This window comes from Rhinatrema bivittatum, chromosome 5, assembly GCF_901001135.1.
Source record: "Rhinatrema bivittatum chromosome 5, aRhiBiv1.1, whole genome shotgun sequence".
Taxonomy (NCBI): Eukaryota; Metazoa; Chordata; class Amphibia; order Gymnophiona; family Rhinatrematidae; genus Rhinatrema; species Rhinatrema bivittatum.
The window spans coordinates 360,764,549-360,788,008 of NC_042619.1; the positions used below are offsets into that span (position 1 = coordinate 360,764,549).

At 44.5% G+C, this 23,460-nt stretch overlaps 1 protein-coding gene across 3 annotated transcripts in view; it reads left to right on the top strand.

The window, feature by feature from the left end:
* Positions 1-23,460, top strand: part of UGGT2 (UDP-glucose glycoprotein glucosyltransferase 2) — a 1,031,439-nt gene that overhangs the window by 502,122 nt on the left and 505,857 nt on the right. For all 3 annotated transcript variants that reach the window (XM_029604715.1, XM_029604718.1, XM_029604716.1), the window contains exon 16: positions 9,489-9,620. In XM_029604715.1, coding sequence (XP_029460575.1) covers positions 9,489-9,620 — 132 coding nt within the window. The remainder of the gene's footprint in view (positions 1-9,488; positions 9,621-23,460) is intronic.

Consider the following 23,460-nt stretch of genomic DNA (forward strand, 5'->3'; position numbering starts at 1 on the left):
TCAAAACAATCTCAATTCTCTGTCTTTTCTCCCATAATTACCATTCACAACTCTGTCTTATACACATACACACACCTTTTAAACAACTTCCAATAACGACGCTCTATTTAAAGAAACAAAAATTCTTAAAAAAAAAAACCTTTTCAACTCCACACTTCCTATACTGGCAAGATACAGATTTTTTATTCACTGTAAACAAAATTAAACTTTCTTGCTAAATTATGGCTATATTATTCTCAATATCTTTAACTGCTTCAGGAGTCTGTTTCTAAATTTAAAGGTTTTAATTCATAGAATCAAGTTCTCTCCTCTGATTAAACCAAACTAAACTTAATTTTTTGCTTGAGAAACGCTGTTCAGCCCACACTAGCCCCCCCGCTCTTCACTCTTTCTGTCTTGTTGTTAACTTTAATTTCCTCCCGTAAGATGAAGGGAGAACCTTTGAAAAGAAAGAAAAACTAATACTTAATACTGCTTGTAACTGTCAGTAACCTCAGCTCAGTATTAAAGAAGTTTGAAAGTATAAAGTTCAGCATTGAAAGTTGAGGGCAGAAGAGGTTTGGAGCAGGAGATAATTCAGGAAGAAAAGGTATTAAGTATGTGTTATGAGAGAGAAATATCGCATGCGCTTGATAATCAGATAACAGATACAGGAATTAGGAAGAGAAACTTAAAAATCGGTACCGTGTAACTAACTTACTTAATCTACAAATCCTTATAAAAAAAAATGTACCAGCAAATGATAACATAACTAGACAACTTTAACCAGAAACTAGCAAGGATTTGCTGATCTCTTGGAAACAGATTCTATATTAACCTACTCTGTCATAAAATGAATATTGCAGTAAGAATGCAAATTATGTACACTTGCAATGCAAGCTGAAAGCCAACAATCATTCTGCGAAAGAGAAATGAGAGAAAAAAAAATAAAGGACAGTACACATGCATATAAAAGAAGTATCTCAATTATTGAATTGCATCAATAATGCAAGCATTACATTTGCTTCATGTTTTAACTCTACATAAACTGTCTGTGTTTAAACAAAACGAAACCTAAGTTTTCTTCAGCTCACTAGCTCGACCCCCCTTCTCCTCTCTCCCTAGTCACTGATTTTTGCTGTTAACCCTTTAACTGATTTAGCATATTCATGTTCTAAACTTTTAAACACTAGTGAATACTTTTTCAATATCAAACAATGTCTGAAATTAAATCTAATTGTTCTTACAATGTCATAGTACAGGGCAGAAAGCAAAACAGTTAGACTAAACAAGAATAAGATAGGAAGAACGTATAAAAAGGAACAAGAAAGTATGTCATTGCAAAACTTTGCCAAATATTCACTTCATTCAAAAAAAAATTCAGAAATTAAATCTAAACATGGCAAATAAACTAGTATCACTTCTGATTAAACATTCATTAAGTATGCTGGACAGTTTGAAAAAGAAAATCTTTTACTTCTATAAGAGAAACAGGCTTCCTTGTGCTAATAGCTTAGGCAAGGGTTAAATTCTGAGTCCGAGGAAGGGAGCGTAGGACTGATATGGCCGCTTGTGATCCTGTAAGTCATCTTATGTTTGCATGTGTATTATAAAATAATGTAAAATAGTATGTTAGAGATTTTCCTGTCTTTGTATGCTGATTAAACTGCTGCAATTGTTGTAGAACTGAAGCTGAAAAAAACTTCAGTTCTCATACCAGCTGGTAAACACATTCCGTTCCGTCCAAACAATTCATTCATGCAGAAATACTTCACAAATGAAAATGAAAGCCATTCTTGGGATGTTAAACATTATCAAACTAGCTTTAAAATTCTGTAAAACACTTGAAATTTTAGGGATTAATAAACTGCATTATCAATTTGAAAATATTATGTTCATTTTCAGAGCACCGCAATACTCTGAGATTTTAAAGGAATTATTACCTGCTTTTTGCAGGGAGTTCAAATCATTATCTGTGGACTGTACGCTTACAAAGAATTCAAAGAAGGCCGGCAGTTAATCTTAATTTACTATAGAAAACACTCGCAGTCTTTATACTTCTCAATAATACTCTTTATAATAGTAAAGCAAAGAAAAGGTCAGAAAAAGAATTTCAGGAAAGACAGTTTTCCTGGGAGTTATTTTCAGCTCTGCTGCTATGACATTCCTAGGGGCGGGGTAATGTCTCTCATCCAGCCTCTTTCTGCAGACAAGAATCAGTGCCTTGGTATGTTTCCCTCCTCGGGGCACTTCTACACTGATTTGCCCAATGGAAACCTTTTTTGCATTTTGGGCATACTGTTTTTGGACGAAATTTGGAGGCCCCAGAGGAGCCAGCACCGCCACCTGGGGCACGGCACTGCTGTTTAAAATGACCAGGCTTTTTACAATTGAAACATGTCCCTTTTACCTTTTGAAATTGACCTGTGTTCAAGTTGGCTGCCAGTGTGTCCATAAAGGCATGAGTGCTAATATCTATGCAAGCCTGGAGCATGTCTAGTTTACTGACTATGGATTGCAGAGTTTGTCTACAATCTGCATTTGTGTTTTCAAAGGCTAAGTTCTTTAGGAGTTCACCGCTGGCCTCTAGGCTGTTTACCTGACACTGAATAGCTTTTTGCAGCCGTTCTATAAACTGTATGTAGGATTCTGTAGCTGCCTGATGAGTCATTGTAAATGATTTTGTGGCTGTACCTGAATCTGGAACCTGCTTAAAGGCTGTAGGGGCACAACAATTAAGCGCTGGAAATGCTACAGCAGAAGGCGCCCCCACTGCTGACTGTTCCAGCGTTGCAGATTGTCCCACCCCGTAAAGTTGATCAGGGAGATGTGCCAGATGTTTCCAATCTTGGGGAATTAATTTATAGCCTTTCACAAGTCCCTCTAACAGCCCACGAGAATAGGTGGAATGAATGTCTGTTTCTGTTAAAATAGTGTAAAGCAGTGCTAACCACTGATATTGAAGTTCACCCTCGGCATGAGGTACCTCCGTGATGGAAAATGCTTGAAGCCCCTTTAATAATTCCTCTCCTGTGAGTTTTTCTTTCCCCCGTTCTTTTTGTTGAAATTCCATGCAGACCGCAGTACATAAATCATTACTGGGAGCGGTGTTTTGAGATGGAATCTTATCTGGACAAGTCAGTAATGCAGAATCAACGACAGTCACAGGCAGTGGCAGCTGGGGGTACAGGGAGGTAGTCTGTGGTGAGGGGGTTGGAGGGGGAGGTGGAGGAAAGTTAGTTTCTTGGATTTCAGGCTCTTGGATGTGCTGGGATTTTTCTGAGGACGCCACCGGAGCCTCAGGTGGAGACAGTGTCTTGTGAATGTGTGTGCCCAGATATTCTATGGCTTCTGTACATTTTTGCCAAAGTAAGAGATGTTGTAGTGGGGCACGTGGGGAGGTATGCAAAGCATTCCCTAAGTTAACCCAAATCTGTATCTCAAAAGAACCAGCTTCCGGATACCAAGGACATCTGTTGTGTATTTCTTTCAACAGACTTTTTATATCTCCTAGTCTGACATTAATAACCTCTCCTTTGTTAATCAAGAAATGATTTCTTACCAATTGCGCCAGCTCTTGTGCATGACTCGTTTGCTGAGCTGGCTGTTCCCCCATACTCACGAATGTGGGGGCAAACTCGCTGAAAAAATACTTACAACTGTGGAGCGAGTTTACCGAAGAGGTGCACCTAAGCTTTTCCAGCTCGAGTGAGTATGAGTCTTTCACGGCTTGGGGCCACCAGATGTAGCGACGCAGGGAAAGAAGAGGCATTTCAGACAGGATTCTTAGGGAGCCAGCATTCCTCCTCCTCCAGTCTGAGGATGTTGTTTTTATTATCTTGAGTTACAGAATTCCACAGCAACTACTATACAGTATATGATTGGCTAATACGTCCTTCGTGCTGATACAACATGTTGCCTGCGTGCATGCCTACGTTGCTATGGCTACAATCTCTCATGCTGTATCTAAGGCAGAGGTTAAGAGCTTAAGACATGCAGACTTTGTGTCTGTTCAGAACGAGATAGGCAAAATGCTGAGAATGTTTATGCAAACTCAGCGAACAGTGTTAATGTAGGCCTTTCAGTGAGGAGTGCTGATGCAGGCCCTTCAGCCTCTGTGGTTTGCCAACAAAAGAGAAAAAGTTTGCATAGCAACAAGATCCATGTCACCTTTCATATAGATTGTATTATTGAAACATGTAACCAAGACTATATTGGCACTTTGTAAGATAGTATGACCCAAGCTGAACATTAAATATATGTGCCTCTCTGTAAACCGTTGTGATGGTGCATGACCAAATGACGGAATAGAAAAGATTTTAAATAAATAAAGTGTTTAAGCAAGTAAAAAACTTCTTTAAAAATTCTATATTACCCTTCCACAACAGAAAAACATTATCAATTAATCTTTTCCATAATATAATATTCTCTTTGAATCCATGATCTGTTAAGAAATCACTTTCAAATTTGGCTACATACAAGTTTGCCACCGATGGGGCCATTGTGGACCCCGTGGCTACTCCTTTAACCTGTTGAAAATTTTTTTTATTAAAACAGAAACATTTTTTAGTTAGTGCTATTTCTGCTAAATTGATCAGAAATTCATTGGGAATTCGTTTATGTGTAATGCGTTTCTCTAATTGATGAGCGATGATATCTAGTGAAGCTAATTGGGGGATGTTGGTATATAGAGCTTCTATAGCTAATGGCACCATTATAATGTCTTCATTCGGACTCTCAATTGTTCCTAAAGTAGTGATGAAGTGTGAGGAATCTCTTATGTAAGATAGTGTCCCTGAGACATTTGGTTTAAGGAAGGTGTCTATAAAAGTGGAGAGAGGTTCAAGTAAAGACCCTATTGCCGATACTATCAGTCTGCCGGGTGGATCGGTGATTAATTTGTGAATTTTCGGTAATACATATAGAGTTGGCATTATTGGGTTCTCTACTTTAAGGAAGTTTAATTCCTTATTGGTCAAATATCCCATGTCACCTGCAATTTTTAATAAATCATCCATTTCTCGTTTAATTGTAACAGTAGGATTATGATTCAGTTTAAGGTAGAAAGATTGATCTGATAGTTGCCATTCAATCTCTTTTATGTATTTGTTGGTGTCCATCACCACAATGGATCCACCTTTCTCAGGCGATTTAATAATAATATAAGGGCTATTCCTCAAATTATTTATTGCCTCTTTCTAATTTTTCATAATATTATGAAATTTCTGGGAGCCTTTGTTTTCAAGTTTATGTATTTCTTGCAGTACCAAAGTTTCATAGGTATGTATCACTGGATTGACAACTCCTGGGGGGATCCATGTACTGGTTTGTTTGTTTTTTTACTATAGATACATCTGTATATTCTGATCCAACCTTAGAAAAAAATTCAATTATTTTTAGTTTTCTTGTAAATTTGAATAATTCAACCCTTGCGCGAAAGGCATTGTAAGGTGGCGTAGGGATGAATGACAAACCTTTATTAAGTATGCTGATTTCATCGTTACTTAGAATTCTTGATGATATATTAATGATTCTATTTTTATTTATTGTTTCTAATTGCAGGTGACATGGGATATTTGACCAATAAGGAATTAAACTTCCTTAAAGTAGAGAACCCAATAATGCCAACTCTATATGTATTACCGAAAATTCACAAATCAATCACTGATCCGCCCGGCAGACCGATAGTATCGGCAGTAGGGTCTTTACTTGAACCTCTCTCCACTTTTATAGACACCTTCCTTAAACCAAATGTCTCAGACACCACCAAACAAACTATTGGCATCCTTCTGGAGGACAGAATTTGCACCTTCCAGGTGCTCATTTCAACATTAAAGAGCCTCACCCGCCTGACAACACGTCAAGTTCTGCCATTGCTAAGTCACAGTCAGCAGCCATTATGTGGTCCCACACACACGTCTTGATATGTCACCTTTAGTGGGGACTGAAATCCCAGTGGTCCCAACAATCCCAACCCATGTCAGCTTTTCCTACAACCCAAATGCTCTAGGTCTGCCAGTAACTCAGTTCATCTACTTCTGCTACTTGTCTAAGTGTGAAAAGTTGTCCTCCAAAGCCCAAGCACACCAATTGAGGGCAGTTGCTGTGTCTATTGCACATCTACAACAAGTGCCCATTCAGGACGTCTGCAAAGCAGCTACATGGTCCTCATTGCATACATTCACGTCTTATTACTGCCTTCAACAGCATGCCAGTACCAACGTATCCATGGGGCAGGAAATATTGCGTTATGCTACCAACTCTTGAACTGTCCACCACCTCGGGGGCATGCTGCACAGCGAATCCTCCTCCCTTACGAGCATCCTCCATCTCTCTGCTCGCATACACAGATGTGCTCCATTCCCTAGCTGGGGACTCCCAGACAGCACGACTAATTCAGCCTGTTTATCTGCAGGAAAAAAGCAAGTTTGCTTACCGTAAACAGTGTTTTCCGTAGATAGCAGGATGAATTAGCCATGCTTCCCCACCCTTTTCCCTGGACAATTCTATTCTCTGCCTGCTCTGTCTACTAGTGACTACTTCTGCCCTATGCTCTATGCCTTCTCACAAACTGAGGTGATACAAGCAGATGCACAGGAAGGTACCGTGCAGGCATGCAGGAACATGTCTTTCAACATTCTAAGAGAATTTCCTGCATTGAGCCTTCAGGGGCGCTCCCAGACAGCATGGCTAATTCATCCTGCTATCTATGGTAAACAAACTTGCTCATTAAGCATAGTGGTTCTGAGACAAACAGAACAGTTTCACTCTGACATAGTTTGGGTTGGGGAAATACAAAATGTAGGATTGACATGTCAGCTATTAAATTTCTTCTCTGTCTGCTTTACCTGGTGTAATGTCGCCAAATAGTTGACGTTGCACTTACCTTGATGAGAATGAACCTCTCTCTTACGCCAGGGTACATTGAGAGTGATCTCAATGTCTCAAATTAACTGCTAATGTCCTTCTTAATGCTTGCATTGTGCCAAAGAGTGCTTCTTCTGGAGTTCATAAGGTGTGTTATGCATAGGCAACATGTATAGACTTATTTATTTGAAATTTCTTATTTACTGCTTTCCTGGTCCATCCAGGTCACCCAAAGCGGTGTATAAAAAGACATGCACAATTTATTTTTTTAAATTTGGGTGTTCCAAATTTTTTGTTGAGGGTATTGCAACTTACACAGAATGTTGTTGCCCAGTTAATTACCAACTGCAGACGCTAAGACCGGATCACCTCACATGATGATCCAAAGTCGACAAACCTTTTCCATTGGAAAAAAATCAGCAGAACCAGGGGTTACGATTTAAAACTCCAGGGAGGAAGACTTAGAACCTATGTCAGGAAGTATTTCTTCATGGAGAGGGTGGTGGATGCCTGGAATGCCCTTCCGGAGGAAGTGGTGAAGACCAAAACTGTGAAGGATTTTAAAGGGGTGTGGGATAAACACTGTGGATCCATAAAACCTGGAGGATGGGAATGAAGAGAAGAGGTATAGGGGTGGCTTGCAGGAATGACGTCTTCTACCTGGTGATTAATACCCTTATTCAATAAATGTTCACATGGTTAACGCGACTCCAACATTGCTGTATGCTTCAACGGCAAGAGGAAATGTGGAAAAGAGGATTTGCATTCAGGCAACAACCAACAAGGTAGCACAGTCTGGGTAAACAAATAAGCGTGGGAGTAGCTTGCTTGTTGCGGCGGCTACTACCCCAAACCAATTAAGCCTGATACTTCACTTTCAATGCATATCCAGCGTAAATCTCTGCTTCAGTATTCTCTGCTTCAACGGCAGGGGGGAATGAAGATAGGAGGATTTACATTCAGACAACAACCAACAAGGACTGAATTGCACAGTCTGGGTAAACAAATAAGCGAGGGAGTAGCTTGCGTGTTGCAGCAGTTACTACCCCGAACCAATTAAGCCTGATACTTCACTTTGAATGCATATCCAGCGCAGCTCACTGCTTCAATGGTGGGGAGTGGGTGGGGGGAATGAAGAAATAGGATTTACATCCAACCAACATCTAACAAGGAATTGATCTGAGCAGTATGAGTATACAAACATCGGGGTAACTTGCTCTATACGACAGATACTACCCTCAAACATTAAGCCTTATACTTCACTTTGATACAGTTCCAACACTGCTCTCTGCATCAATGGCGGGGGTGGAAGGAAATTAGAATCAAAAACCTACCAATAAGTGCCCTGAACTCGGCGGTCGGAGTAACAGATAAGTATGAGAAAATACGTGTGAAAGCTTTCTGGGCAGACTGGATGGGCCTAATTGTCTTCTTCTGCCATCATTTCTGTTTCTATGATGGGCCTTGAAGTTCTTTTTAGTCAAGCCGGTGGCACCCAATACAACTAGAACGATTTCTCTGCCTTTCCGTCACATTTTCTTGTTCTCTGCATCTCTTGATATTTGAGGATTTTCTGCTATGTGTGCTGGTCATCTTTTTGACCAGCTTGCAAGTTAAATGTATCGCCATCCTAGACTGTCATGGCATGATGTTCAAAGAGGATAGAATTAGGAATCGATTAAAAAAAATATTTAATCACAGAAAAAGTGGCAGTTGCATTGAGCAACCCCCCTCAGGAAGCAGAATCAGTGATAGAATTCAAGAACAATTGGGATTAAAAAGGAGGATTATTAATTGCAAAAAAAATTAAGGGAAAGCCAGCGATATATTATGGTCCATGGCATTGCAAAAGGAAGTGAGTTAGGCAGACCAGATGGGCTTTACGGGCTTTTTCTGCTGTCATATTTCATGTTTCTAAGGAGTTTTAAGAAGGGAATTATTACTTCAGCCTGCATTTTTTTTTCATCTGTTCTGCTTAAGCAGACCTCTTCTATCATTGACTTGGCTTACTTTGGCAGAGTTTTGGCTATTTTACCTTGTTTTACTCCCATTCTGTCACCATCAAGGTCAAAAGTCTGGAATGTAAGCAATACTCAAAAACCTCACCTTGCCAATATATAAGCCCAAATCTATCTGAAGCATAGTACAGGAATAGTCCATTGTCTGTCTCAAGGAAAAAGCTATTCACTGTACGTTCCAAAACCAAAGAACTTTCTCGACAGTTGGACTTGCAATAAAATCCCAATTAATTCATACGCATTCCATTCCTGGGAGCAGAGATAATCACAGAAGAAGCAAGAACTCATCTACACACATCTGCTGACATTACATGTCCACCTTCACCCTCTAGACTTTTTTTTGTAATTGGTAAATCACCATAATTGTGGTTGTTATACTTTTTCCTTCCCTGCATAGAAAATATAATTAGTTATACTAAAGTTGCAGAGAAATCTAAAGAAAGAACTGTTTAGATAAATTATAGCTGTTAAATTAGAGTAGGGCAGATAGCTTGAATCTTTCTTTTTATAGGCATTTAATAAAACAGATGTTTTGAAAATAGGTTTTAATAACTTTAATTTAATAACATGAAAATAGGTGTTAAATACCTGAATCCCCTTTTAACCAATTCTTCATTCCTGCAGATATATAATAAAATGAAAGATGGAGAAGTGCTCACTATGGATCATTTGACGACAGTCTTCAGAAATGAATTTCCTCATGCTGATGTTCAAGCGATCTTGAGTGTTCATTCGGAATATGACAAAAAGAGGAAGGTAAACAGAGTGATCAAAAATTGGTGGCAAACTAAAGACACGGGGGTTTTAAATTTATGAATATAGGTTGTCACAGGGAGTGAGCCCTTAAACTGTGGCATGATTGACGCAGCCTAATAGGCAAACGCACCAGGCTCCCGCCGACAGCAGTGGGGACTAGGACTTGTTTCACCTATACCACCCCCTTCCCCCGCAGATTGAGCACATGGGTTTTCTGGCCGGCAGGACTTAGGCGAGGTCCCTGAGAGTGAATGCATAGAATCCAGGGGTCAGGCAGGGAGCAATCAGGCGATGTCAGTATCTGGGCAAAGATCAGGGCAGGCAGGCAGCAATGGTATCGAGGCACAGGTCAGGGCCGGAGGAGATGAACAGCCTCAATATCCAGGCAAGGTCAAGCATAAGAGATCAGTCCAGAAGAAGAAGCAGCAAAGAGGGAAGGCAGGAGCAGAGGAAGACAAAGCAAACGTTAGGAACTGGGGCAAGATGGAGACAGGAACAAGGCAAGGACAGGAGCCTGGAGCAGGAACATGAGTAAACAGAGACCAAGGGCAAGGCTCAGGTCAGGAACAAAAGAAGGCAACAATGAGCAACATGCACTGCAACTGCAGGAGAAACTGTTGCTTTTGCTGGTAGTCTGGTGGCACCTTAAGAGTGCAGTGAGCTGTGACATCATCAAAAGGCTCTGTGGGCCATTTCCGACCACAAGACCTTTCATTAAAGAAAGGATGCACACGCACCTATGGAGACACCTGATGGACAGGAGCATAGGTGGTGAGTGCTGCCAATCGCAGGACCATCCTGCAGACGGTCAAACACAACACAGGTTGAAATAACATTTGTAAGGCTTAGATACTGCACAAAACTATGCTTTAAATGTCAGCAAGTAGCCAGCTGATGTCAATATAAAGCTGAAACAATCTGGGGTACATTTTTAAAGTTATGCACAGGCGTAGATTTGTTCGCGCAACCCAGCGCGAACAAATCTATGCCTGATTTTATAACATGCGCGCACTACTGCGCGCATGTTATAAAATCCAGGGTTGGCAAGTGCAGGGGGGTGCACAATTGTAAAATGGGCTGTCTAGGAAATAGACAGGATGGTCAAAAATATTTATCATGACTGATAAAAGATATTTGGGCTGTACAGAAGTCAAAGCCTTCATTAACACCATCCACTCTGCTTACACACTGGACTACATTCTTAAGCCATTTCTATTTGTCTCCTAGATTCCTCCAACCCAAATATAGTTTGTGGTGAGGGAAAGACAGTGAATGCTTGAGACAGGATGGCATATGAGAAGGGGTGAATGTAGGAGTAGGTGTGAGATGTGAGTGTTTGGGGAAAGAGTGGTACAAGGGGAGGTGAATGATTGGGGAAGTGAGGGGCTGAAACCTTCTGAGGGGAGTGACATAAAAAAGGGCAAATGCTGGGAGAATTAAAGAGGGTGATGATTTTTGGGGGACAGTGTGAGGAGGAGCTGAATGCTCTGAAGGAGGTGAAGAGGGAATGAATGTCATCTTCCTCTCTGTCTCTTTAAAGTCAGCAATGCAAACTGGATTATCTGGAAACTTATCTCTCGTCAAAGTCCATCCTGCCACATGCTCTGCAGCAGATGTAATGGGGCTAGGGTGGAGGGGAATAGAGGAAAGAAGAGAGGACCAGGATATGGGGTTGTATGAAAGCCATGTGCGAAGGGGGACTGCATGTGAAATAGTGTGTGTGTGTGTGGAGGGGGGAGGGAGTTGAAGGGACATGCAAGAGCCAGGAATAGGGGAAGAAGGGGTTTCAAAGAATTGGGGAAATGGCATTAGAGGGGCACAAAAAAGCCTGAGTGAGAGGCAAGAAAGCCAGAGGTGGTAATAGGGGGGAGGTAGTGAAAGAGGCAGAATAGTGTCAGAGTGGTGGTAGGCTAGAGGTGGTGATGAGGGTGCATATGAGTGACAGAGAAAGAGAGGTGGTGAAAGGGGAGGGAGAGTGACAGAGCAAAAGTTGTGTGAAAGGTACAGAGGTTAGTGAGGGAGGGTGATAGAAACCTAAAGGAAATTTAGGGGATAAGGAGAGTATCGGAACTAGAAGCACTGATTTGGGGTGAGGATAAGAGCAGAATAGGTATAATGGGGGTGGTGGAGTAAAAGAGCCAGAGGTGTGATTGGGAAGGTGGAATATTTGAGAGAGACCTGCAGACAGAGGGACGATGGAAGGAGTATGGGTGAGATCTGGAAAAGGTGATGGCTGAGGATGTAGGAGAGTGAGACAGAGAGGGAATTGGAGGGAAAGAGAGAGGAGACATAGGAACAGGGAAAGAGAAAAAGAGAGGGCAAGGGGAATAAGAGATGGTGACAGGGGCATCTATAGGGTGAGGTGAGAGGAACGTTATAGCACAGGAAGTGGGGCAGAAAGTGTTATGTTGGGGCATCTGAGCACCCATCATTGTTATTGTAGGGATTAGGGGTGCTATGCTGGTGCTGCAGAGAGAGAGTATGCTGGAGGGATTTAGAGGGGGACTATGGGGCCATGAGGTAGGGGGGATTGAGAGAAAGAAAGAGATTGGTGGAAGGTCTGAAAAGTGGTAATAACAGGATGGGGGTTCTTGAAAGAGATATTGGAGGGAACAGGGTGGCAGAACAGAGAGAGATTGGTGGAAACAGGATGGGAGAGGGAGAGAGTGACTGGTGGGGGGATTGAGAGAGAGCGAGAGGTTGGTGAAAACATGAGGCTGCTTGGTACTGGTCATTTAATAGACACTCTCTTAAATATGTTATTTTCCATGTTATATTGTATATTTGCAAATTTCTGTTCCATGTTATGTTCTCTATTTGCAAGGTACTGTTCCTCCAATAATTAATTTCCTGTCCTTTTTTTCATCTTTCCTCTTTTTTTATATTTGCTTTGCTTCACCCCCTGCTCCCCTCTCCCATTCCCTGTTTGTTGTGTTTCTTTCAGTTACATGTAAACTGATATGATGTACCCATGAATACCGGTATAAAAAAGCTGTTAAATAAATACTGTGCATTCTGATTCCATGGCTCTTGGTCAATGAAAGGTTGCCCCCTTCGGTCTAAGTCATTCTCTAACCAGAGGCCTTTGGGGTCTCCAAATGATGTTTTTCCTGGGCTAACCGTGTTGATAGGTGCCAGTCCTATCAGAATAGGCTCCCCTTTCCCCAAAATGTTCCTCAGTTCCTAATAAATGTAAAGTCCTTCTCCCTGCACCATTGTCTCCACCACATATTGAGACTCTGGGTCTCAGCCTTTCTCTGAGATCCTGTATGTAAAACTTGGACATTTCTGAGAATGTTACCCTGGAGGTTGTGAATTTCAATCTCCTACCTAAAATCCTAAATTTGGTTTTTAGGACCTGCCTTCCTGCATTCTCCTATGTTAGTACCTACATGTAGCATGACAGCAGGCTCCTCCCCAGCAGCCTTTGCTTCAGGCAGACAAGTTACCAAGTGAGCCCAGTTATAAGAACATAAGATATGCCATACTGGGTTAGACCAAGGGTCCATCAAGCCCAGTGTCCTGTCTCCAGCAGTGGCCAATCCAAGTCACAACTACCTGGCAAGTACCCAAACATTAAATAAATCCCATGCTACTAATGCCGGCAGCAATTAGTGGCTATTCCCTATTGATTAATAGCAGTTTATGGACTTCACTTCCAGGAACTTATCCAACCATTTTGTAAACCCAACTACACTAACTTCCTTAACCACATCCTCTGCCAATGAATTCCAGAGCTTAAGTGTGCATTGAGAGAAAAAGAATTGTCTCTGATTTCCTAGCGTGTAGCAGATGGACTCATTACAAATGGGGGTATAGTGTGCTCGTGCTAGCAGTTGGAGACGGATCTGACGTTAGCACGTGGTACATATACCCCTGCAGGAAGTGCAGGCGCTCAGTAATTTCCGTCTCCAAAGCAGTTTGGAGCTCCCTCACGCTCGCTGAGCGTTTTTCCAAATTCTAACGACTAAATTCATAGAAGTCCTACCTGAAGACGAGCCCCGCACTCCTGCGGTGATACCATCGGGTCCCTCCCCCAGTTGAGTTTCCCGAGGTGATTTCCGTGGTCCCTCGGAGGTACGAGCCTCGGTCCGGTGGCCGAATCGTGGCAGGGACCTAGCCACCGAGTGAGAAGGGCTCGGGCGCGGCATAGAGGCAGCCTCGGTCCCGATCCGTTCGCGGTGAGGACTTGGCCCCCGAGCAAGACGAGTTCGGGCGCGGCCTAGAGGCAGCGGGTGCACTTCCTCGAGCACGGTGGTGACGGTAATCACCCTTTCCCCCCGCAGCCGGAGACCGCCCGGGTCGCGGCCGGGAAGCGCCCAAGATCAGGTAAGGCGTACATCTTTACTTTGCTGGTCTCCGAGGAAGCAAGGATTAGCGGGGTCTGCCTGCGTGGCAGCCCGCCTAGGAGGTCGCCATTTTGCCTGCCTGCTCGCCATCACCTTCTGCCCTGGTTCACCGCCTCGCCCTAGTGCTCAGACCGGACTCAGCGCACAGGCAACGGGCGCGTATGTTAGGCGCCCGAAAATAATTGGGCGCACATTGCTAATTGATAGCGTTGATAGGCGCACGTTGCTAAGCGCATGTTGATAGGCGCACGCTGCTAAGCGCACGTTGATAGGTGCACGTTGCTAAGCACACATTGATAGGCGCACGTTGAGAGGCGCACGTTCATAGGCACACGTTGCTAAGCGCACATTGATAGGCGCACATTGAGAGGCGCACATCCATAGGCACAAGTTGATAGGCGCACGCTGATAGGCGCACATCTTCGCACATATTGCAAAGCGCATAGAGATAACAGACGCGATGGAGCGTATGAGAGCTCATGCGTCCGCAGAGCCGGCGCCTCCAGAATCAGGCATAAGAGCTCTAGGCCTCTGCTCAGCATGCCACCTCAGAGCCACACAGAGCAAGGAAGCAGACTCCCTATGTGCCCAATGTGAGGAGGCCCTGGGAGTTCCAGGTGAACACAAAAGGAATAGATGCCTTTATCTTTTCCAAATACTTTATTGGTGCAGAGACGTTCCAGATATATTGCCCGACTCAGGCCGAGTTTCGCGGCTTTCTAGCCGCTGCCTCAGGGGCTACAAATAAACAATCAGCATTGAACAAATAAATATCTCACAACAAATATGTTATTAAGATCTTATAAATATTAAAAAGAAATTTATATAAATTAATAAACATCCTTTTTAAACATTATAAAGATCTAAAATTAAAATAACAAATTTAATGATAAATTTAAAATAAATAAATAAACACAAAATTGAATACATAAATAAATAACAGTGACGTTAGACAATGACATTAGACAATACTTTACCTCCAGGATTCAAATCATTGATAATGTTTGTTTATGTATTCAATTTTGTGTTTATTTATTTATTTTAAATTTATCATTAAATTTGTTATTTTAATTTTAGATCTTTATAATGTTTAAAAAGGATGTTTATTAATTTATATAAATTTCTTTTTAATATTTATAACATCTTAATAACATATTTGTTGTGAGATATTTATTTGTTCAATGCTGATTGTTTATTTGTAGCCCCTGAGGCAGGGGCTAGAAAGTTGCGAAACTCGGCCTGAGTCGGGCAATATATCTGGAACGTCTCTGCACCAATAAAGTATTTGGAAAAGATAAAGGCATCTATTCCTTTTGTGTTCACCTGACGGTACCATAGATCACCTACCTCTTTGTTTTCTTGGACCATCCCTGGGAGTTCCAGGCCAGGGCCGGTCCCAGCCCAGCGTAATTGCTAGTTCCTCAGGGAACACCCCGGACCTAGCAGGCCGTGGTGAGCAGCCAGGGAATCCTAGAGACCTGGTGCCCCTAAGGCTAGAACCTGCTTCGCTGTCATGGGTGGAATTATTCAAGGGGATTCACGCCTTTGTCAAGATGCAGTCTGATCCCCGAACGGACCCATATGTACCGGAGGACCCTGCCCCTGGACCCTCAAGACCTAGGCACGGCCACCCGCCACCCGGAAGCCCCACTTATGGGGATTCAGATTGCTCTGTGGAAGAAGAAGAGCTCCCCGAGGAGGGAGAACTTCCCTCAGGGATAGAGCCGTATCGAACCATGAGATGCTTCTTTCTTGAGGATTTCCCAGACCTGGTCTCTCAATGCCTGTCGGAGCTGGCTATCCCAGGCCACGGCACCCCAGGGGAACCTAGAATGAACCCCCTGCTGGAAGGCCTTCGGCAAACGGCCCATCACTTCCCCCTCCTACAAGCAGCACAGTAGCTAATCGATCTCGAGTGGAATGCGCCGGAGGCCTCATTCAAAGGGGGTCGGGCCTTGTCTGGCATGTACCCCCTGGACCCAGCAACCAAGGAGCTGCTGGCATGCCCCAAGGTAGACGTCATAGTTTGCGCAGTTGTGAAGCGCACCACCATTCCGGTGGAGGGAGGGGCGGCCCTCAAGGATGCACATGACCGGCGCATGGACGCCATTCTGAAACAAGCCTTTGAGGTGGCAGCCATGTCCCTACGTATTGCGACCTGCTGCACCGTGGTGACGCGTTCCTGTTCATCACAAGCCAGGAACAACACCCCGGGAGAAGAAATGGAATCAGCTCTCTCGTTCCTCACTGACGCTGCCTCCGACTTAGTCCGTACGGCAGCCAAGGGAGTGTCATCCTCAGTGGCAGCTAGGAGACAGCTCTGGCTACGAAATTGGTCGGCCGACTCCTCCTCCAAGACGCGCCTTACCAGAATGCCCTTTAAGGGATCCCTCCTGTTCGGCAGCGACCTCAAGAAGCTGGCTAACAATGGGGAGCCTCTTCATTACCCCGTCTACCAGAAGACAAGTCAAGGAAAAACCAGCGCCCTTTTCCTAGGCCCTCCAGAGGTAGAAGCTCTCAACGCTTCAACCCTTACAGGACTCGCTACCAAGCACCTCGTTCTCAGATCAGGAACCAGTCCTTTCGGACCAGGCACAGCAAACAGGGAACCAGCTCAGGTTCGGTTCCCGGCCGCACCCCACGATGAGAATCAGCCGACCCATCTGGGGGACGAAGCCATAGGGGGCAGGCTAACCCTATTCTACCACAGGTGGGTCGAGATTACTTCGGACCAGTGGGTCCTCGCCATTGTCCGGGAAGGGTATTACCTGGACTTCCTTCACCTCCCTCCGGACAAGTTTGTGGAATCTCCTTGTCCGTCCCTCAAGAAGGCGGAGCTGGAATCTACCTTGGGAAGGCTCCTGTCCCTAAAAGCCATAATCCCAGTGCCTGAATGGGAGATAAAGTCTGGGCATTACTCCATTTATTTCATCGTGCCCAAGAAGGGGGGCACCTTCAGACCCGTCCTGGACCTCAAGTCGGTCAACCGGCACTTAAGGGTCCCAGGATTTCGCATGGTAACTCTGCAGTCAGTCCGAAGTACCATACAGCCAGGGGAGTATCTCACATCCCTGGATCTGTCAGAAGCTTATTTTCATATCCCAATCCATCGGGATCATCAGCGCTACTTACGCTTCAAAGTCCTGGGACAACACTTTCAGTTCCGGGCTCTACCCTTCGGGTTAGCCACCGCGCCACGGACCTTTACCAAGGTAATAGTAGTGGTGGCGGCATCACTCAGGAAGGAAGGAATTCTCGTCCATCCCTACCTAGACGATTGGCTGATCAGGGCAAAGTCACCGGAGGAGAGCCACCGGGCAACCAACAGAGTTATATCTGTTGGTTGTTAATAGTTAAATCTATTTACAACATATCCCCACTCCACTTAAGTACCCAACTTCGTTTTCACTCTTCATCTAGACCTATCAGAGGAGCTTATAAAGGCACACTCTATGTTCCTTCAACAATATCCTTACATCAGAAACGTACCATCTCTTTAGCAGGACCCGTCCAATGGAACATGCTCCCGCCAGACATCCGCCTTGAGATCTGCTTCGCTTCCTTCAAAAAGAAAATTAAAACCTGGCTCTTTAGCCAAGCTTTTCCAGAACTTTGATTATTTTTTACCTCCAGCTATCAAGATTTTCTCACCATCGCAATCCCTTCTGCAGATCACATTTATCTTAGACATTTACGCCTTATTTTATGATTTGGTTTCTCAAAGAGACTATACAATTTTCTCAATGTTATTTTTCGAACCTGTTTTCCATGTTTTCCAAGTTCTATAACCTTGTTATATGTACCGCCTCTTGGCGTAATTTTTATGTTTCAATGTAAACCGATGTGATCTGTATTTTAATACAGGAACACCGGTTTATAAAAATCTAAAAATAAATAAATAAATAAATATCTCGTCTGGAAAGCCTAGGATGGGTAGTCAACACAAACAAGAGTTCCCTACAGCCTTCACAGTCGCTGGAATACCTCGGAGTCCGATTCGACACCCAGGGAGACAAAGTCAGCCTGATCTCCAAGAGGGAATTAAAACTCCGGAATCGTTTGCAGACTTTGCTGAGCGCCACCCGGCCCACAGCTTGGGATTATCTACAGGTCCTCGGCCTAATGGCCTCCACTCTGGAAGAGGTACCATGGGCGCGGGCTCATATGAGACTGTTACAACGCGCCCTCCTATCTCGGTGGAGCCCACGATTACAGAACTACACCGTGCTTCTACCTCTACCAGCCAGAGTACGGCATCAGTTACGGTGGTGGCTGCAGCCCGGCCACATGAGCCGGGGGTCAGAAATGTCCTCTCCAACCTGAACCCTGCTCACTACAGATGCCAGCCTGAGCGGCTGGGGAGCACACTGCGAAGAACTAACCGCCCAAGGGTGGTGGAACAGAGAAGAGTCGGGGTGGAACATCAACCGACTAGAGGCACGGGCAGTCAGGTTAGCATGCCTGCGATTTGCCCACAGACTTCGCAACAGAGCAGTCAGAGTGATGTCGGACAATGCCACCATGGTGGCATACATCAACCGACAGGGTGGAACTAGAAGCCGACAGGTATCCTTAGAAATAGCCCCCCTGATGGCTTGGGCGGAAGCAAATCTCCAGGACATTTCCGCCGTCCACATCGCCGGGAAGGACAACGCCACGGCAGACTTCCTCAGCAGAGAAAGCCTAAACCCGGGGGACTGGCAGCTGTCGTCCACGGCCTTCCAGATGATCATGGACCAGTGGGGGACGCCGGGCATGGACCTACTAGCGGACAGGTCCAACGCTCAAGTACCCAGATATTTCAGTCGCAGGCGAGATCCTCTATCCCAGGGGATCAACGCCCTGGTACAGCCATGGCCTCAGGGGATCCTGCTATATGTCTTTCCCCCATGCTGGGTGCCATTCTGCACAAGATTCAGCGGCACAGAAGCCTAGTTCTTCTGGTGGCCCCAGACTGGCCAAGAAGACCCTGGTACGCAGATATGAGAAGACTGCTGGCAGGGGATCCTCTACCCCTGCCCCCTCACAGGGACCTGCTGCGGCAAGGTCCCATTCTCCACGAGGATCCAGCTCAATTCTCTCTTACGGTCTGGCCATTGATAGGGCTAGACTGAAGAAAAGGGGATACTCGGGGCCAGTAATAGATACACTCCTCCGAGCACACAAGTTATCCACATCACTAACATATATCAGGATCTGGAGAGTTTTTGAAGCCTGGTGCGATTCTCGCAGCACCAATTCACATGCCGCTAAGATTCCTATCATTTTGGACTTCCTACAAGATGGACTTCAGAAGGGTCTGTCCCTCAGCTCCATCAAGGTTCAGGTAGCAGCGCTGTCTTGCTACGGTCCCAGGAGTGACGGCAACACCATTGCCAAACACCCAGACGTCTCACGTTTCCTGAAAGGAGTCAAACACATTCGTCCGCCACTGAAGTGGCCAGTGCCCCTGTGGAACCTCAACCTAGTGTTGGATTTCCTAGCAGGACCTGCCTTCAGACCCCTCCGAGGCCTGTCCCTCCGTTTGTTAACCTTGAAGATAGTGTTCTTGCTGGCCGTGTGTTCAGCACGCCGCATCTCAGAGCTACAAGCACTGTCCTGCCGCGATCCGTTTCTCAGGATCACCCCAGGGGCTATCCATCTTCGCACGGTTCCTTCCTTCTTACCCAAGGTAGTCTCGCACTTCCACCTCAACCAAACCATATCCTTGCCAACCACGGAAGGTTTGAAGAAGTCGGAAGAAGGTCGAATACTGCGCCATCTCGACATCGGCAGGCTATTGTCCAGATACCTGGAAATGTCGGAAGCAGTACGAAAGACAGGACCACCTGTTCGTCCTTCACAGCGGGAAGAGGCAAGGAGAAGCGGCCTCACGGGCGACTATTGCTCGCTGGATCAAAGAAGTTATCAAGGCGGGCTACGTAGAAACGGGAAAACCACCACCTCTACGGGTCAAGGCTCACTCTACCAGAGCGCAAGCGGCCTCCTGGGCAGAAACTAGGATGCTGTCGCCTGTGGAGATATGCAGAGCGGCAACGTGGTCCTCCCTCCATACCTTCTCCAGATTTTACCGTCTGGACGTCCAGGCCAGGGAGGACACAGCATTTGCAAGGGCAATCCTAAACGGACCTCGGGCAGCCTCGCACCCAGTCCGGGAGTAGCTTTTGTACATCCCATTTGTAATGAGTCCATCTGCTGCACGCTAGGAAATGGAGAGATTACTTACCTGATAATCTCGTTTTCCTTAGTGTAGGCAGATGGACTCAGCATCCCGCCTGGCTGCCGATGTACATGGGAATTCACCGATTCAAGGTAAGCCATGTTTTCTGACATTGGGCATCCACCCTGCCGGGTGTCGACGCCTTCCGGTTGAGAACACTGGCGGTCTCCAGCTACTGTCAATCGGTCAGGTTAATCATGTTCAGTTAATTGATCGGTCAGTCACACATATATCCATAAAGCTTTTGCAAGGAAGATTACTGAGCGCCTGCACTTCCTGCAGGAGTATATGTACCACGTGCTGACGTCAGATCCGTCTCCAACTGCTAGCACGAGCACACTATACCCATTTGTAATGAGTCCATCTGCCTACACTAAGGAAAAACGAGATTATCAGGTAAGTAATTTCTCCATTTGTTTTAAATGTGCAGCTCGCTAACTTCATGGCGTGCCCCCTAGTCCTTGTATTATCCGTAAGGGTAAATAACCGATTCACATTTACCTGTTTAGGTCCTTTCATGATTTTATAGACCTCAATCATATCCCCCCTCAGCCATCTCTTCTCCAAGCTGAACAGCCCTAACCTCTTTAGCCTTTTCTCAAGGAGGAGCCGTTCCATGTCCCTTATCATTTTGGTCGCCCTTCTCTGTATTTTCTCCAGTGCAACTATATCTTTTTTGAGATGCAGCGACCAGAATTGCACATTCCTCTTTCCCTCCCCCCTCATCTCTCCACACATTCAGCTGCTGCTGCTGCTTCTTCCCTTCCCCCATATCTCCTGCAGCCGGCAAATACCTAAGCAGTGCTTACCTGGTGCTGCTGCTTTCCTCTTCTGCCGAGTTCCCCCTGCAGTAGTAACAGCACATGGCCAGCAGGTCTGGGAAGACTACAGGGTCCTGTGCAGTTTCATTTCCAGAGGGAAGCAGCAGCAGCAGATAGGTACTGCTCTCTGACCCCCCTCTGCTTGCTGGAGTTCATCCTGCAGTCCAGGTTGGGAAAAAAGCAATGAAGCCTGCTGTCGCCTCAACTTTTCTTATCAGGCTCTTCTTGTGGCACGCCTGCAGGTGAACCACAGCACACCAGTTGGGAAACACTGTGTTACGTAATGCTCTCCCTGCCTCCTACTTGGGCTTTATTTATTTATTTTGAAATATTTATTACCCACCCTTCCTACATTCAGGGCGGGGTACAAGAAAGCACACACTTCTCGACCTATCCGCCGCATTCGACACAGTCAACCATACCATACTACTCGAGCGGCTATCCGACATAGGAATTCAAGGAGAAGCACATAGCTGGTTCCAATCGTTCCTGGAGAACAGATTCTACAAAGTAAAAATCAACAATGAAGAATCGCATCCTATCAAATCAACTCGAGGAGTACCACAAGGATCATCTCTCTCTCCTACACTATTTAATATTTACTTGCTTCCACTCTGCCACTTACTCTCTAACCTCAAGCTAAAACATTATATTTTCGCTGATGACATTCAGATTCTCATGCCCATCACAGAATCACTACAAAAAACTTGGGCGCATTGGAATATCTGCTTACAAACCATCAACTCTCTCCTATCCAGCTTGAACCTCATTCTCAACCCAAACAAGACAGAAATCCTCATCATCTCACCAGACGAAAACCACACCCCTACCAACTTCCAAAGCGTAACACAATTCTCAAATCTAAATACTAACCTATCCACCTCCGTCAGAGACCTGGGGATGTGTCTCGACAACAAATTTAACCTAAAATCCTTCATTACCAACACAACTAAAGAATGCTATTTCAAACTCCAAGTGCTGAAAAATCTGAAACCTCTTCTTCACTTCAGTGACTTCCGGCTAGTAGTCCAGTCTATAATTCTGTCTAAGCTGGACTACTGCAACTCTCTACTGCTAGGTCTTCCAGCTTTATCCACCAGACCATTACAGATGGTGCAGAATGCCGCAGCAAGGCTACTCACCAACACTAATAAAAGAGCCCATATAACACCTATTCTTCACAGCCTACACTGGCTTCCCATAAAAGCTAGAATCACCTACAAGACACTATCAATGATCCACAAGGATATCATAGGCATCGCCCACCTAAATCTAAACTCGCATCTCCGCCTTCACACATCACAAAGACCCATCAGGCACAACTACAAAGGTTCCTTATATGCTCTCCCGATCAAAACCACACTAACAAAACGAGCACTCTCAACAGCCGGACCCACGCTCTGGAACTCACTACCGCCGGATCTACGCCAAGAAACTTGTCATCTAACTTTTAAGAAAAACCTAAAAACGTGGCTTTTCAGGCAAACATATACAGAATCACAAGCTCACTTAGACACCGGCCAAAAAGAAAAAGAGCCCAACACCAGATCCTAGATCACCCTTACCCCCCTCAAGACCCAACCACGTCAGATCTGAACTACACACCTGTTTAAGACTTCTTCTCTGATTCATCAGTCTTCCTTAACTCATGCATATCTCGCATTTTTTGCACATCAACATAGTCTATGTTCCCTCATATCTCAATTTAGTCTACCCCTTTAATTTTTCTAGATATTTATTCTTGCTTTAAACATGCCGAACATTTACCCACGTCCTGTTGACGAGTTATTATTATTATCTATGTAATATTTAATTCTATTATTTATACCTATATGCTATATGTTATATGCTATATGCTATATGTTATACGCTATATGTTAAGAAACGCTGTTCAATGTAACGCCTTTTTGCGAAAGTTTTGTTATATGTAAACCGACCTGATTCGATACTTGTATTGAGAATGTCGGTATATAAAAATCCGAAATAAATAAATAAATAAATAATAATAAAATTACTTAAGAATCAATCAACAATGACAAAAAAATCAAACAAAATCACAGACATTGACAGCGCTGATAGACCCAGCTATTGTCTATATAGATGGAAAACACCTTTTGAAATAAATGGGTTTTAAGAGCTTTCCAGAAAAAAAGTTGGTTCTGCTATTGTTCTTATCTCTTTTGGGAGTGAGTTCCATAGAAAAAGGGCCGGCCATGGAGAAAGCACATTTCCTAGTCTGTTCAAGATGGACTGTCTGAGGAGAGGGAGTATCTAGACGGCACTGACTGGAGGATCATAAAGTTCAGAATAGAGTATGAATTCTTAGTGTTGCTGCAATCCACGGTGAAGCAATATGATGAATGTAGATTTGAGGAAGGAGTGAGTGTGAAAAATAAATGAGAAAGCATTTCTGTCACACGTTCAAACAACCAAATAGTGTGCTTTTAAAA